At 55.9% G+C, this 13793-nt stretch overlaps 6 protein-coding genes across 6 annotated transcripts in view; 3 read left to right on the forward strand and 3 right to left on the reverse strand.

Annotated features, from left to right (window-relative positions):
- VDBG_06882 (conserved hypothetical protein) overlaps positions 1 to 2580 on the reverse strand; it is a gene marked incomplete at both ends in the record, with an annotated part of 3284 nt that extends 704 nt beyond the window's left edge. The window contains 3 exons of the mRNA XM_003003274.1: positions 90 to 2123; positions 2184 to 2295; positions 2372 to 2580. Of these exons, the coding sequence (XP_003003320.1) occupies positions 90 to 2123; positions 2184 to 2295; positions 2372 to 2580 (2355 nt within the window). The remainder of the gene's footprint in view (positions 1 to 89; positions 2124 to 2183; positions 2296 to 2371) is intronic.
- Positions 2581 to 3618: 1038 nt separating this feature from the next.
- VDBG_06883 (zinc finger protein) lies at positions 3619 to 4479 on the forward strand (the record flags this gene model as incomplete). Its single annotated transcript, XM_003003275.1, has 2 exons — positions 3619 to 3978; positions 4042 to 4479. The coding sequence occupies 2 exons, from the start codon at positions 3619 to 3621 to the stop codon at positions 4477 to 4479; spliced, it is 798 nt and encodes a 265-aa protein (XP_003003321.1).
- An 87-nt stretch (positions 4480 to 4566) lies between these two features.
- Positions 4567 to 5238, reverse strand: VDBG_06884 (cell cycle control protein cwf14; the record flags this gene model as incomplete). Its single annotated transcript, XM_003003276.1, has 2 exons — positions 4567 to 4877; positions 4936 to 5238. 2 exons carry the CDS (start codon positions 5236 to 5238, stop codon positions 4734 to 4736), a joined length of 447 nt encoding a protein of 148 aa, XP_003003322.1.
- A 608-nt stretch (positions 5239 to 5846) lies between these two features.
- On the forward strand, positions 5847 to 6699 carry VDBG_06885 (NADH-ubiquinone oxidoreductase 14.8 kDa subunit; the record flags this gene model as incomplete). Its single annotated transcript, XM_003003277.1, has 5 exons — positions 5847 to 5947; positions 5999 to 6060; positions 6150 to 6296; positions 6416 to 6526; positions 6597 to 6699. The coding sequence occupies 5 exons, from the start codon at positions 5905 to 5907 to the stop codon at positions 6606 to 6608; spliced, it is 375 nt and encodes a 124-aa protein (XP_003003323.1).
- A 145-nt stretch (positions 6700 to 6844) lies between these two features.
- Positions 6845 to 7450, reverse strand: VDBG_06886 (DNA-directed RNA polymerases I and III subunit RPAC2; the record flags this gene model as incomplete). The annotated part of the gene is made up of 4 exons (XM_003003278.1): positions 6845 to 6966; positions 7017 to 7093; positions 7144 to 7235; positions 7301 to 7450. 4 exons carry the CDS (start codon positions 7448 to 7450, stop codon positions 6845 to 6847), a joined length of 441 nt encoding a protein of 146 aa, XP_003003324.1.
- Positions 7451 to 12307: 4857 nt separating this feature from the next.
- On the forward strand, positions 12308 to 13627 carry VDBG_06887 (conserved hypothetical protein; the record flags this gene model as incomplete). The annotated part of the gene is made up of 2 exons (XM_003003279.1): positions 12308 to 12525; positions 12667 to 13627. 2 exons carry the CDS (start codon positions 12308 to 12310, stop codon positions 13625 to 13627), a joined length of 1179 nt encoding a protein of 392 aa, XP_003003325.1.
- Positions 13628 to 13793: the final 166 nt, after the last annotated feature.

A 13793-nucleotide genomic window follows, 5' to 3' on the forward strand; every position in this document is an offset into this window, starting at 1 on the left:
GGGGTAGGCTGATAGACCATGCTCCAGGGCAGAGCAGGAAAGGCGCTGGCACTTGCAGCGCCGAAAGCGGACGGGTCTCTGGGGCGCACCCCGCCAAAGACTTCGTTAGCAGTGGCAGAGTGCATTCCATAGGAAGAATCATCGTATTCCTGTTGAGCAGACGCAGGGAAGTTGTCCATGGCTGAGTGAGCATCCGGAGGTTGCATAAAATCGTTTACCATATTCATGACCTCGCTGTTCTCGCTGAAGTCATATTCAGTTGTGTTCGTGGCTGCGTTCTTTGGCTGAATGTGCGTTGTATCTGGGCCGTAGCGATTGGCACTGACGTGCCCGTTGCGGCCACTCTCGTGCGCTATATTTGAACCCTTGACTGGATTGCTGCTGGCGTCATTCGGGGCCACCTCAAGCGAAGGTTGGCCGTCACCAGCTGCAGGCTGTCTTACGCTCTCGGGATTCTTGACGTATTCAGCTGACTGAGAGGGCTCTTGGACGCCGTACTGCTGAGGAGAGGCTTGAGGCTTCTGCGTGGTCGAAACGTCTCCACCGTAGGTGAAGACAAGTCGATCCTCATGGAAAGCGAACGGAAGGGCTGGATCCTCGGTCAAGGCATAGCCACAGAGAAGGATATCCAGCATACGGGCAAGGCCAGCCTCCCAGCCTTCCAAAAGTTTGCCATCGTAGTAGTCACACAAGGGCTTCACCACGTTGAGCTCTTGGTTGAATGATAAACGGCATCTCGGTTCAAGTGTCGGATCGTTGAGGGGGAGAAGGCCAATGGCCATGTGGTCTTCCGGAAGCATGTGGGGTGCAAGGCTCAAGCCGTCGCCGCCGTGCAGCTCAGCGATGAGGCTAAGGCATTCAGCCAGCAGCTTCCCGACTTGCTCAACGGGCACATTCGGTGAGGCTATGCCAACTTCGGCACGACAGGCAACGAGCCAAGATGTGTATAGGCGCACGAGCGGCAGGATCACAAGCTCTGTGGGAGTCGACTGGGGCCGCGTGCTGTTGTTGTCCGACGAATCCTTACCGGCATGTGTGTCCTCCCAGTCCATGCGCTCAACCTTCAAGGTCTCCAGCTCTGTCTTGAAGATGTTCAAAACAGTGCCAAAGAAGAGGAAGTTGAGGCGCAAGATAGTCTTCGGGTAGAGTGAGGCCTCGTTTTCTAGGCTCGTGTAAGCATTCACACTCGCAAGTGTCACTGGATCTTTCAACCTACCCTTGACCGACTGTGTAGCCACATAGTAGGCGGCCATATTGATAAGTACCATCTTCAGAAGCATCGCGCTTGCGTCAGGATCTCTAATCGCGGCATCGAGGCGATGGATGACCTCAGCCTCCAGCTCACGCTGCTGGGGGAAAGGCTCTCCACGGTAACAATAGGCATGAAGCCTGAGGAACCACATCATGAGAGGATCGTAAGGGCCGGATTGTTTGGGCATGCCAGACTTGACAGAGCTGAGGGTTGCCTTAAACTGGAGCTCGAGGTTGTTGGTAGCGCGTGGATGGGGTTCTTCGATAGCGAGAGACCGGAAAAAGTGGTAGACAATGTCAAAGTCACGCTTCTCATCCAGGTATATGATGGCCATCTGGTGGTGAGCGTGGCCCACGGTCGGCTTAAGATCGTGAGCAAGTTCGTAATAAGTCAAAGCCAGATAGTTACTGGGCTTCTTGTTATGGCGGACCTGGAGTCGGTACCGAACCAAATCGCCTAGGCGGATGAGAGTCATGTAGCAAGAATGGAGGGCCATGAGACGGATCGATGACGGGACATCATTGGTGCAGTCCTTCCCGCCATTACCGCTGTTTGAGTCTTCGGCATCCTTTTGTTCGGACAAAATGCGTTTAGCAGCCACCTGCAACTCAGGAATGCCGTACCGATTGGCAAGGCGCCGGATGTATTCCTCGTAGAAGCGCTGGGAAAGCTTGAGGAACCGGACGTAGGGCGTCTCGAGCTTGCTCTTAAGCACTGCGAGCTGGGCTGTTCGGACTCGGTTGAGTGAATTGCGATACTCACTGTTGACCAAAACGTGCGCCTGCCAAAGAGTCTCCTCGACATTTTCTTTGGCGGCATAGATGTAGTCCATGAAGAGGGTCCTGCACGCAGAGCAGGCGCAAACTTGAAACTGTTAAAAAGTTGTCTCTCAAGGCAGTCGCTGTGGAGGGAGGGACAAAAGGAAACTTACCGAGCAAGGATCTCGGCCCACTTCTCGTAACGTGGAATGTTTGCTCACATCCCCCTCACGTCGGAGCTTCGAAACCTGCGAGCTCAGGAGTTTGCGGATCTTCTGAGCTTCACTGTAGTTTAGATGTTAGCCTGGATCCTCCTCTCTAATACGAATTTGCAAGCCAGGCAACGCTTTGGTGGCCTTACGTCCAAACATCCTCGACATTGGGCATCTGCGGCTGTTGTTGCTCTCCCTCTGTGGATTGCTGCGCCTTTCCAACCTGTTCCGGCTTCTTCGCCAATTTCGGCGTCTCGGACGGCTTGGAAGGGGTTGCCTGCGCCTGCTCATTCTGCTTCGCATTTTTCGGTTGCTTTGCCTGGCGTGAGTGCCTCGAGGTCTTGGGTCGATCAGACATGGTGGCAGATTTGTCGCGTGCTACTTCACAAACTTGCGAAGTAGTGGCCATGCGAGGAGAACGCGGGCGTTTCGCGATGAGCAGACTCTGCTTGTGCGATGTGTCGAGACAAGACAGCGGAGTGTCTGGTCTTTGTTGTCTTTCTGTATCGAGATCCCGTAGCTTCCAGATCGAAAGCAGTGTTTGATGCGATTGCCGTGTAGGGGGGTGGATCAAGTGTGATCGCAGCAGGTCGTGTGCTACGCCCTCACTCTACGAAAAGCTGACTTCGTAGTCTCGAGAGTTCCATAACCTCGTTCGTTGGTCTTGGGAGGAGGGCGGTCGGGAAGAGAGTGGTCCGAGGCAACAGCAGGTGATGAGGATGCGACGGCTAGAGGAGAAAACATTGGGCAATGGCAGATAAAGGAATATGCGGCAAAACAGCGCCCAGAGGCACAAGGTTCGGACATTCAAGAACAAAAACTCTGACAAGAGATGAGCATGCGCGTGCGCCAGGTGATGCGACAAGGACTCTGGGAGAGGTCGGTGGGAGCAGCTCGCGATGTGTTTCCCAGCGTCGCGGAAACTCAAGAGGCAAAAGACAAAGCTACGCTCGACTAAATCTCCATTATGACCCTGATGTTGGATTGCTCTGCCCCTCAGGCACGCAAAGTTCGCCATGGGGCTCGTGCAGAGGCGCTAGGCCATGCTGATCGTCAAGAGGCACTTCGACCACCTTCAACCCCACCACGCTCGTTCATTTCCGACCTGCATTACATGCCTGCCAGCCAGGTAGGTTGGGCACCTCCAGTAACGAGGGGCACACCGCTGCTGCTGTGTTTCCTTGAACTTCGCTGTCTCATCTACACAACAACCAGGTTTTATGGAGAGAAGAGTAGGATTGACTGCTTGCAACAGCCATCGTTGTTCATTTACTATTTTTCTGCTTGCACCTGACGATACACAATCACCTACCTTCCCTCCCACACCCCACCATCGCGACGCAGTTGCTGGAACAAGGGCTTGCAGGGTAATCCACCCCACCACAACCACTTGAGGATGAAGCGCTCACGAGAGGCCGAAGACGAGCCCGACTCGGATTGCGCCGTAGTAGACGACCGGGACAGTCCAGAACCAGCTAACACAGACGAGCTTCCGGCTACCAAGATCACCTACCTAGATCCATCAGACCACAGCATCACCGGCGAAGACGTCATCATGAGGTGCCATCTGCCGGGCCATAAGGATGGCATGGCCTTCAGGTCATATGACGAGTATCAGTCGCACTACCACAAAGCACACACCAACCGCTGCCTAGAATGTCGCAAGAACTTTCCCTCGTCGCATCTTCTGAGCGTGCACATTGAAGAATGCCACGATTCTTTTGTCGCAGTGAAGCGAGAAAGGGGTGAGCACACTGTGAGTTTACCTCTTTCCTTTCACATATGTTGCATATTGAACACCAGCTGACGCGCTCTACAGTTTTCCTGCTTTGTCGAAGGGTGTGAGAGGAAGTGCATGACACACCAGAAGCGAAGGATGCATCTTATCGACAAGCACATGTATCCCAAGAACTTCTTCTTTGCTGTCACGAAAGCAGGTATCGACGGCCGCAGCTCTCTCCTAATCGAGGAAGGCCATCATCGGAGGAGATCGTCGGTGGGCAACCCCAACAACGCAAAATCACTACGGCGAAGGTCAGGTCAGCAGGAGACAACTACGTCACCAGGTGAGGCTGGTCAGTCTACGGCGGCCGGCGCCAAAACAACACAAGCGAAGCCCCAACCGACAACAGGGCACTCTGAACGCCCCGACACTGACATGGAGGATCTGGCAGGGGCCATGTCTTCGTTGCAGTTCATTCCCAACGCTGTCCGGTTTGGGAGAGGGGGAGGCAAGGCAGGCTTCGCGAAGAAGTGAACAACTTGGCGCGTCGGTGACGAGTCGTCGCGGACGATGGGCTGGAGGGAGAGCGGGTCACGTATCACTGTCATGATTAGCGCCATTGCCTTGATGATCTTGAAGGTCAATTTGAAGGACCACTACCTCTTGCAAATGTCCATTCCTCCATTTCGCCTCGTCTCGGAGGGGGTCCCAAAGCATGCGCCAGTCGCCAAACGCCAACCCAAATAACCCGTGGGGGGAAAATCGAGGTAATCATCGTGTCGTCGCGCCTAATCGCTTGAGGCGCAACCTCGGCACCCGCAGCTGACACACTGAACCTCCTGGTCGTCTTTGAGGGTCGCCTTCGGCACGCGACAAACGCAAGTCGAGTTAAAGTTGGTCTCTTTCGTCTGGACACAGCGGAGGCAGCAGAGCTGGATTCCTCGTTAGCGCAAGATCGAGAGTGGTCATCATATAGTTACCGAGACTAACCTTTTCATATCCTTGCTTCTTCCACTTCGCAATTAACATCGCATCAGCGTATCCGTTCTTGAGAAGCCAGTCGTAGAGCTGCTTGCTGATAGCCTCCTTCTCGTAGTACAAGTCGTAAATGTATCGACTCCGTTGATGCGAGATTTGGAAGATCTCCCATTGCGCCTGATGTTTCGGGCCCGTCGGTGGGGGCTTGTTCTGCGCGTCCTTCATCTTATTCTGGAAAATCAAGAGCTGGTCTTCGAGGTCGCTGAAGCCGTCTGGAGGCGGCTTGCGCTTGGAGGCGTGGCGAATGGGAGGCATGGCGTTGGTTGCTGTTGGACTAGGATAGAGAGATCGCGCAAAAAGATTAAAATCACTTGCGTAACCCAGACGTTGTTGGTCCAGGAACTCAGAAGGTAGTCAGGGAGATCGTGCGTGAGGCTTTCGTGTCGAGAAAGCTCATGCATTCAAATCAACATGTACGGAGGCGAGAGCACTGGAGGGGCAACCAAGTCTTGATCATCCACTCACGTGATCGAATAGCTCCAATGATGACAAAGGAGAGAACGACTAGGTCCTGACTATGCAACTAAGCAGCTCAGTGTCCGTGAATCGGGCTGCATTCGAGATAAACATGTGAAGTTTTGGGTGAAGTTTCGACGCCTACGTGAAAAATTGGGCACTGATTGAAAATGTCGCTATGAGGCGCATAGTAGATACGGCATACTTTGTGCTTGATGCAGAAGCGACCTGTCGCAAGAGTAGTTTATACAGACCAGGCTTGGTGCACGTCCTGCTTGTACTGGGTGTATGTATTTCTCGGATAAGTACCCGAGCTGCCAAATCCGCCGGCAGCGAGTGGCTCGTTATTTAGAATCACGTGACATATATCCACCCTCAATTCATGCTGAAGCATCCGGTGATGTCGCAGTCCCCAACGACGAACCACCAGAAGCAGTCGATTCATCACAGCATTGGCCGCCCAAAATGGCCATCACACCGACACAATTCGCGCAGAAGACGCGCCAGTGTACGCAGCGTCCCTCAAATCCCGATCCCCCAGCGCTAACATGCTGTGCAGCTGCCAATTGGCCCGAGGCCAAGCGACGAGTGCTTCACTCCTACCGACAATGGATCCGCGCGGTATGACTGCTCCCGATACCCAAGCACGCGTTACAGAGAACTTTCAAGGCTTTTTGAGGAGGGAATGAGGCTGACAATGGTGTTTCCAGGCTCCTGAGGTCCAGACCATGTACAATCTGCCCATGCCTGTGTCGGTTATCCGCACCCGGATGCGTGAGGAGTTTGAGCGCCACCGCTTTGCCAACAAGCTCTCCGTCGTGGATGTGCTGCTGTTCAAGAGCCATGCCGATTACCAGGTGCGTTTTGTATTGGCTTTGAACTTGTCCGATCCTGTGACGCGGAGTCTCCAACGCGGGGATGGTCCATCCGTGCCCTTTCCAACTCTATCATACTGACCATGCTTTCCTGTGCCTAGGAGACGATGAACTTCTGGCGCCAGACCAACCACATCATGTCTTACTTCAAAAACGAGAACTTCAGGGGAGATGACAGGCTACCCAAGAGCTTCATGTCCGGATTCCTCGAGGTGAGCTCGTCTACGCACACGGCTCTTAGGGGTGGGGCATCACGAATTGCACAGCTAACGCAGTACGCAGGGCCGCAACTAGCGAGAGGCAGGATGCTGTGTGGAGCGACAGACGGAGGGAGCAGGCGAGGAGCCAGTGCATTGTACATAGTGCCCAATAGAAGAAATTACCAAAACACCCCGAGAACGCCCGTCTATGTTCTGTAACCCCACAACGCCGCTTGGCCGTCACGCCCTGTTTTGTTCATCTTGGAGGACTCTTCCTAGTCTTCACGGACTCTGCCTAGTCTTCATGGACTCTTCCTTGACTTCACGTGCTCATGACTCCATCTTGTCGACGGCGAAAGAGTCGCGTTCCCGGGTAAACTCATCAGTCATAACGTCGCAAAGCCCTTGCAGATCCTTCAGGCCTTTTGACAACGCGGATACGGCAGTGCCATCTGTGAAAAGTCAGCAGAGGCACACGATGGTGCAGTTGCATGTCGCTTACCATAGGTCTGGATTCTGATATTCATGAGATCCTCGGAAGGATGGGGAATGGAGTAGGCGCAGAACTCAACATCGGGGCTTAAAAGGTCAGCATGTGGCAGCGCTTCAAGGTGTAAAAAATCACTGACTTCTTCATAATGATGTATCTCAGGGCGTTGCCAAGGGTGTGTCCCTCAGCCTTGAACTCAAACGAGGCCGCCGTGTCGGTGGAACCCGGGAGCTTTTACAATGTCAGCATGCTCTTTCTTTCCGACCTCGGAACTGGGCTGGCGTTACAATTCGGACGCGCTGCTCAAGCTCCTCTTCTTCCTCCTCGTCCTCCTCGCCCTGCTGCCCATCGTTGGCAAACTCATCCTCCGCCGTGGGCTGGTGAGAGGGAGGGGCGCCGTCCTCCATGGGCACGTCGGCGCTGGTCTCGTCTGTCCTTCCGGGCATGGTGGCGGTATGATGCGAGAGATCTGGGGTATGGAGAGGCGTGTATGCGGCGTTGGCGATGAATGCAGGGCTGTGGCTGTAATGAAGCTGACTATCGGCCTGAGATGCGTTTGTCTTGATTTTTTTTGGCGGGGACTTTCCGCCCCAGCCAACGACAGTTTTCGGCGCCAGTGCCCCACATTTCCATCGCAACTCCAAATCGGGAGTTGGCTCAAAGAGTCGGAATGCCTGCATTCTGGAATCGATAATTGGATTTCCCAATTTGTGATGAATGAAGCTTGGACAAATGCATCGATCAACCGCTCGACACAACATGCGGCTGGCTGCAAGTGCGGCCAGCCTGTCGCTCGTACACCGATGAGGCCCTTTGTCATGAGCGATCACCGTACTCCAGCCATGTATGACTGCAACCATGCTTATCAGAATGAACCTCATGCGCATCGAGACCAAAATCCCCTACCACAAATGCATTCTCGAATCTTACGAACTAGCGCCACAATTGACGGTTAAAGCATAATAAGCTCGGAGGACTACTGGTCATCTCCGTCACAACACACGGCAGTTGAAGGTTCCCCAGAGGAGGCAGGCCGGCCAAGAAGCGCACAGGTTATGGCTCGATCAGAGCTGGGGCTCTGTATCAATACCTCGCACCCTAATGCGGCAGCTGATAAAAGCCCACTGGCGCGCGGCAAGGTGCTTGAGCCGCGACGCACGACTCAGGGACTCGAAGGCAGGCCGACGGCGAGTCAACTCAGCCGGAGTTGTGTCCCTTTGAGGACGCTCTTCACACCGAGTCCGACGTGTTAATGCAGCGGAGGGTTATAACATGGTAACTGTAGCCAGGGGTGGCCGCAAAGTTCGCCTGTTGCAAACAGGCACAGCCTTCAAATTGCAATTGGCCCCTTCCCCGACGGACATCGCCGTGACGGGCGCGTGCCTTTTAGCCTGTGGCTTTTGTTTTCGATATCACAAATCGGCATTAACAAGCAGGCCCTGCGCATTGTGGTCGTTGACGAGCGAATATGGATCAAGTCAGTGCTTCACCCTTTATTAGGACCCGTGAACATGATGCTCAGTTGGATGGATGGGGGCCAAGCCAAACGTCCCATGTTGGTTACGTCGGCAACTCGCGGCCGGCGGGGGCCGACGTGTGGACGAAGTGCAGGGCGACACGTCCGGCATTTTTTTTTTATGACGATCCTCGTGACCAACAGGTCGTAAGACGAGGGTTTTCGCAAGTGATGACAGTGCTTGGAAGCAAAGCTGGCAGCTGGCCAGGTGTGTGAGTCGGGACTCACAGCTGCGACCTAAGTGATTGGGCAAGGCTGTGCTGGCCGTGTTTCAGAAGCAATGGGCAGTGCTATTGGTCTGACGGCCAATAATGGGGCTGTCCCGATCGGGTTTGTGGCAGCTGATGGGGGTGCGGCCAGGGGGCCATGGGGGCGTTCGCTGGGGCCAAGGGGAATGGCTTGCAGCAAGTTGCAGGTGAGAAACGGTGAGAAGACAGGGATCAGGAATATCACGAATGGGAAGGGGGAGGAAGGGCGATGGGAGGGGGGTGGTGGAAAAAGCAAAGGATGGAGGGTCACGATGGGAATTTGCCTGTCCTGTCAGCTGGTTGACCGACTTTGCTGTTGCGGTCAACGCACGCGCGTGACATCCATCGTGGCTTTACTTTACTGACTTGCCTTGGTGAATAGGAGAGGCTCGAAAGCATGAGGAGGCAGATCATGGGCGTCGCACTACGCGCGGCGAAACATGGTACAGCATGGCGTGCGAGACGGTGTTTGGCAACGTCTCCATCTCGTATCGTATTGCGCAAGCTTGCCAGCTGCGGTACTCTGTATGCTTCATCGACGACCGATTCCCAGCGGAGGCGAGCTTCGAGACATGGGTCTTCTTGATGGGCGAGACGTGTCGTTAGATGGTGAATTGAGATGGAGGGGGGATCGTCAGGGACGTTTCGACAAGGCTCACCCTTCATTGTCAGGCGGCCCCTGCAGCATGTGTGCTGGGGCGGGTTGGCGAATTGCGGAGAGAATGAACCTTGGTCATGGGCGAAGGATAGCAACGCTGCAAGGCGAGCAATGTTGGGCACTTGCCACCGCCACAATGGCTCTCGTAGGGCTCGGAGGGATCCCGAATGTCGCTGTACAGAGTCCTTCAGTGGGCGGTGGTGAGGTCATGCAGCGAGGATCTGGTTTCAACAAGATGAGGATGGGATGATTGCCCTACCCGTCGCGCGCGTGGCTTATCGCGCCTCTTGGTCTGTTGACAGTAAAGATCAGACTGTCGATGAGCGCCTGTCTGTTTGACAGCAAGAACAAAGATGGGATCTGGACGCTGGCTGCGACCTGGACATGACACCGACTGTATCAGTGGTGGGAACTTGAACCAGCGGGATATAACACAGCGTGAGGTCAATATTGCTTGTTCCGCACGATGGTTGATGGGAGATTACCAAGGGCCTGTCACGACCACCTGGTTTATGTTGATGCACACACGTAGCCTTGGGATCGCCACACCCCCCTCGAGCCGAGCAATGGGGGCAGTGAGGCGAGGCAGGCGGAGGGGAACAGGAGGCCAAGTCGGCCTTGGGCTCGCGGTCAAACCGTACCGCGGACCCCCCTTCCCCCTCACGTCAAAGTATCTAACGATCTACGGCCATAGTATCGAGAGCCGTCGTTCCGAATGCCATGGTTCGCGACGGTTCGACGGTTCGTGTGGTTCAGCCGGCTCGTTCACGATAGGCTAGTGCTGATGGATTGGCATGGCGTGGGTGGTTGGCCATGACAATACGGACCACTCAGGGGACTCACAAGGCTCAGTGGCCAGAGACCACGGCGCTTGAAACAAGCCAGAAAGCGATTCGGGGACCAATGAGGAGGGCCCAGTATGCTGGCCATTCGAGGTCGGTCGGATAGGGGAGAGTTTGCTCCCTCTGTGCATGCAGTCAATGTCGCCTGCAGGGTGACACGTGCGACAGGAGAGAGGAAGGGCGAAGACAAAGGCACGGCAAAGCAAGCCCCTCCATAGCCTTCCTCCTTTGGTCTTGTTTTGCCGTCGGAACGTCGAAGGCATCGCGAGTCTAACGCTGTCGGTCGCGCTGGCCACCGCCGGCCGCCGGTGGATGGTAGGGCACAGGCAGTCAAGGCAGTCTGGGGTCGAGTTGAGTGCACTGGTCCAGATGGGATCGAGTGTCGCAGATTCGACAGGGGAGCCCAATCAGAAACAACGGGTGCAGCGCTGGTGGCTCGTTAGCATCAATCCCAAACACCCTATGCAGATCCACACCCGGTGGCAGGTCCTGCCTTCCATTACATTCCTCTTTTCAGTCCTGGTCAGCTCCTGCCAGCCAGGACCCCCAAGACAGGCCAGAAGCAGGAGACTCTCAAGAATGGCATGCCATGCCCTGCGAGCCTGCCACGCCGCCATGCCGTGAACACTGTATCACACACTTGGCTGGCCCCCCTTTCATCTTTCCGGACAGTGCTACCCCCCTCCCACCTGCCCCCAGCACTCAGAAGCCCACGGAAGGGCCATCCCAGGCTGAACGGCGTGCAGGCAGCTGCAAGGCAATAAAACATCTCCGGGACCCCTCCTTCTCCACGGGCCCCTGGCTCGTCCCCTCTGCCACCTGAGCTGAGCTTCACGGCTGCGTCTGCTTAAACACCCCTCCACCCGCTCGCTGTCCGCCCCCTCGCCGCCGACAGGCTTCTCTCTTCTCACCTGTTCTTCTTGCCTTCGAACGACACCACTCGCCTCTTGGGCAAACGCCTCTCCTGTTGTTGACGACCGAGCCTCTTCGGCATCCCCATTAGCAGACACACCAACGACTCGTCGCCAGCGACTCAGAAAGATTCGCTTCTCGCCCCGTCGTGCCCGCTCTCTCACCCAGCACTGACGCCTAATCAATATAACCGGGCCCCTACCGCATCAGTACACATTCTTACCGGCGGACTAATTTTGGTACACCTGAATTCGACCTGAGCTGTTGCCTCTATCGAACATAGTCTATCGGCGACCACCGACCAGGCCTGAACCGCTGGAGCACGAACTGCAGCATTCCATTCACCCACCCTTGACACCTAGACAGACGGCCATCAACTCAGCGCGTGCATCCGCACCGGTTCCGCACTGGTCGAAACTTGAAAGTCACTCTTCCTCGGCCAAGCTTATCTTGTCCATTTTATTCTTTCCCGGTCCGCTTCGAAGCTCTCCAGCAAGCGACAGACGGGGAGAAGGAAAGGCACGCCAAACGAAACAGGCACAGAAGGAAAGGGTCCATTGTAACGGCAAACAGTCGATCCCCTAACCGCAACCGCCCGCCGCCCGTCAGCCCACCATTGTGACGAGCCAAGAGCCACGCTGCAGCCACCACAGCCTAGAAAGAAGGGGCGCCCGAGTTTCACGAAACTGATCCTTCCCCACCCACCGGGCAGGCACACGGACTAGACGTGCGACCGTCGCATCTACCCCAATCGCGCCCAACCACCACCATTTCATTCTCTTGACCATCACAACCCCGATCGACTCGTGCTTTTGACGCGAGGAGGGAATAAGTTCAAGACAGCCGATAGCTGTCCAAAAGAGGACGCCTTCAACGACGATCTGTCGAGACGACGTGCCCTGTAATTATCAATCAACGCTGATCAGCATAAGCGGTTGCAACGCTCCGCAGAGGTTCCTTACCCGCCCGCCTGAGACACTGGCCTCCCAGTCCACGGAGAAAACCCGGTCTCGGATCCTGAGGGCTCTCGCAATCGCCCCCCAACGCTCTTGCAAACCGCTTTCTTCCATTTCAAGCTTCGCAAACGAAGTTTCAACGACATCGCAATTATGAGTGCTGCCATTGCAATGGCTCCCTCGCCCGCGCCCCACGACAGATCCTCATTCGCTTCCGACCTGCCGCCCCCTTCGCTACCGGCCAAATCCGCCTCAGCATCCATGCCCTCCCCATCAGCACAACGCAGCGCGCCATCTGCGCCTGCGGGCACTCCCAGCACGACAGCACACCGATCAGCCAGCGGCAGCCCCAAGGGAACTGCCGGTACCAGATCTTCTCCTCTCAGCGGGTAAGCATTGTCCAATAAATTGCGCGTACCGCGACAGTGTTTTCGGTGGGTGTGAGGCAATGCATCCGCATTGCTGAGGGCGATCGACGAACCTGGCATCATACTTTCCTGTTCTTTTGCTAATACGCGTGCGTTTCTCAGAAGCTCGAGGCCCTCCAACCCACCCCCGAAGATCGTCGTCAAGAAAGAGCCCGGTTCTCCAGAGATGCCTGCCACGGCTAGGCATCGACCGCGCAAGCTGGATCTGTCCAAGGGATCTCACCCTGGCTCCAACCAACCCGGCACTGCTCGTCCTCTGACCGCGCGAGATGGTCTCGGTATCCAGGAGGTTGGCATCGCTTGCCTTTCGCCAGGTTTTGTCACGAAAGATCCTCTGATGAAAGAGCAGCTCCAGCGCAGCATGAGCGTAAGGGACCAGCAGCGTCATCTCATCGAGCAGAGATTGCACCAGCAGCAGTCGGCAAAGGGAGATGGTCCTGACACTGCCGGTCGTGAGCCTCCAGCGTCGGCATTTGCCGCCAAAACTCCCGGCATGTCGCGTCGCAACAAGGCACCACCTGGATTGTCCATCATGGCACCAGCTGCAGAGAGCTTTGCCAATGAACGAGTGATTCAATCCGCCCCTCTGGGTCAAACCTTCACCGGCCGCCACAACCCGCATCCTCTGACCCGCCACATCACAAACCAGCCGTCGACACTGTCAAATACCTCTCACATCCACCATGTCCCGGCGAACCAGACGTCCAACCGCCTGCCGCCCATCGCCGATGTATTCGGTCAGGGGCTTTCTGGCCACCCAGACAACGCACCCGCCTCCATGTATGCTGGAAACGGCCGCGCACCGCTCACATCCCCGAGCCACCCACCACCGAACATGCAACATCAAGCTCCCACCCCTGGACGTCCAAGGGAATACAAGTCGGCTGAGGAGGCTCAAGCTGAACTCGCTGGAGGCAGGGCGGAGTTGTTGCCGAAAATCGTTCACTACGGAGGTCCCCAGCCACCGACCCCGCCTTCCCCCCTTCCTGGTAGCCGCGCCGCGGAAGCCAGCCGGAGCGCCAGTCGGAGGAGAACAAGAGCCGAGTACGAAGATGGGTGCTAGCCCCGCCCCTGGGTAATGGTCCCGCACCACAAACGACGAGGACCTTTCGGCGCGGGCCGCGAAAGCTCCGGAAACGCAACAAAGCCGAGCGAGAGGGAGTTCCTTCCGATTATGTGAACGGGCTTGGGACCTCTTCCACTCATGAGACCGCACCAGGTCTGGTTGC

Source organism: Verticillium alfalfae, genomic scaffold (genome assembly GCF_000150825.1).
Source record: "Verticillium alfalfae VaMs.102 supercont1.8 genomic scaffold, whole genome shotgun sequence".
Lineage (NCBI taxonomy): Eukaryota > Fungi > Ascomycota > Sordariomycetes > Glomerellales > Plectosphaerellaceae > Verticillium > Verticillium alfalfae.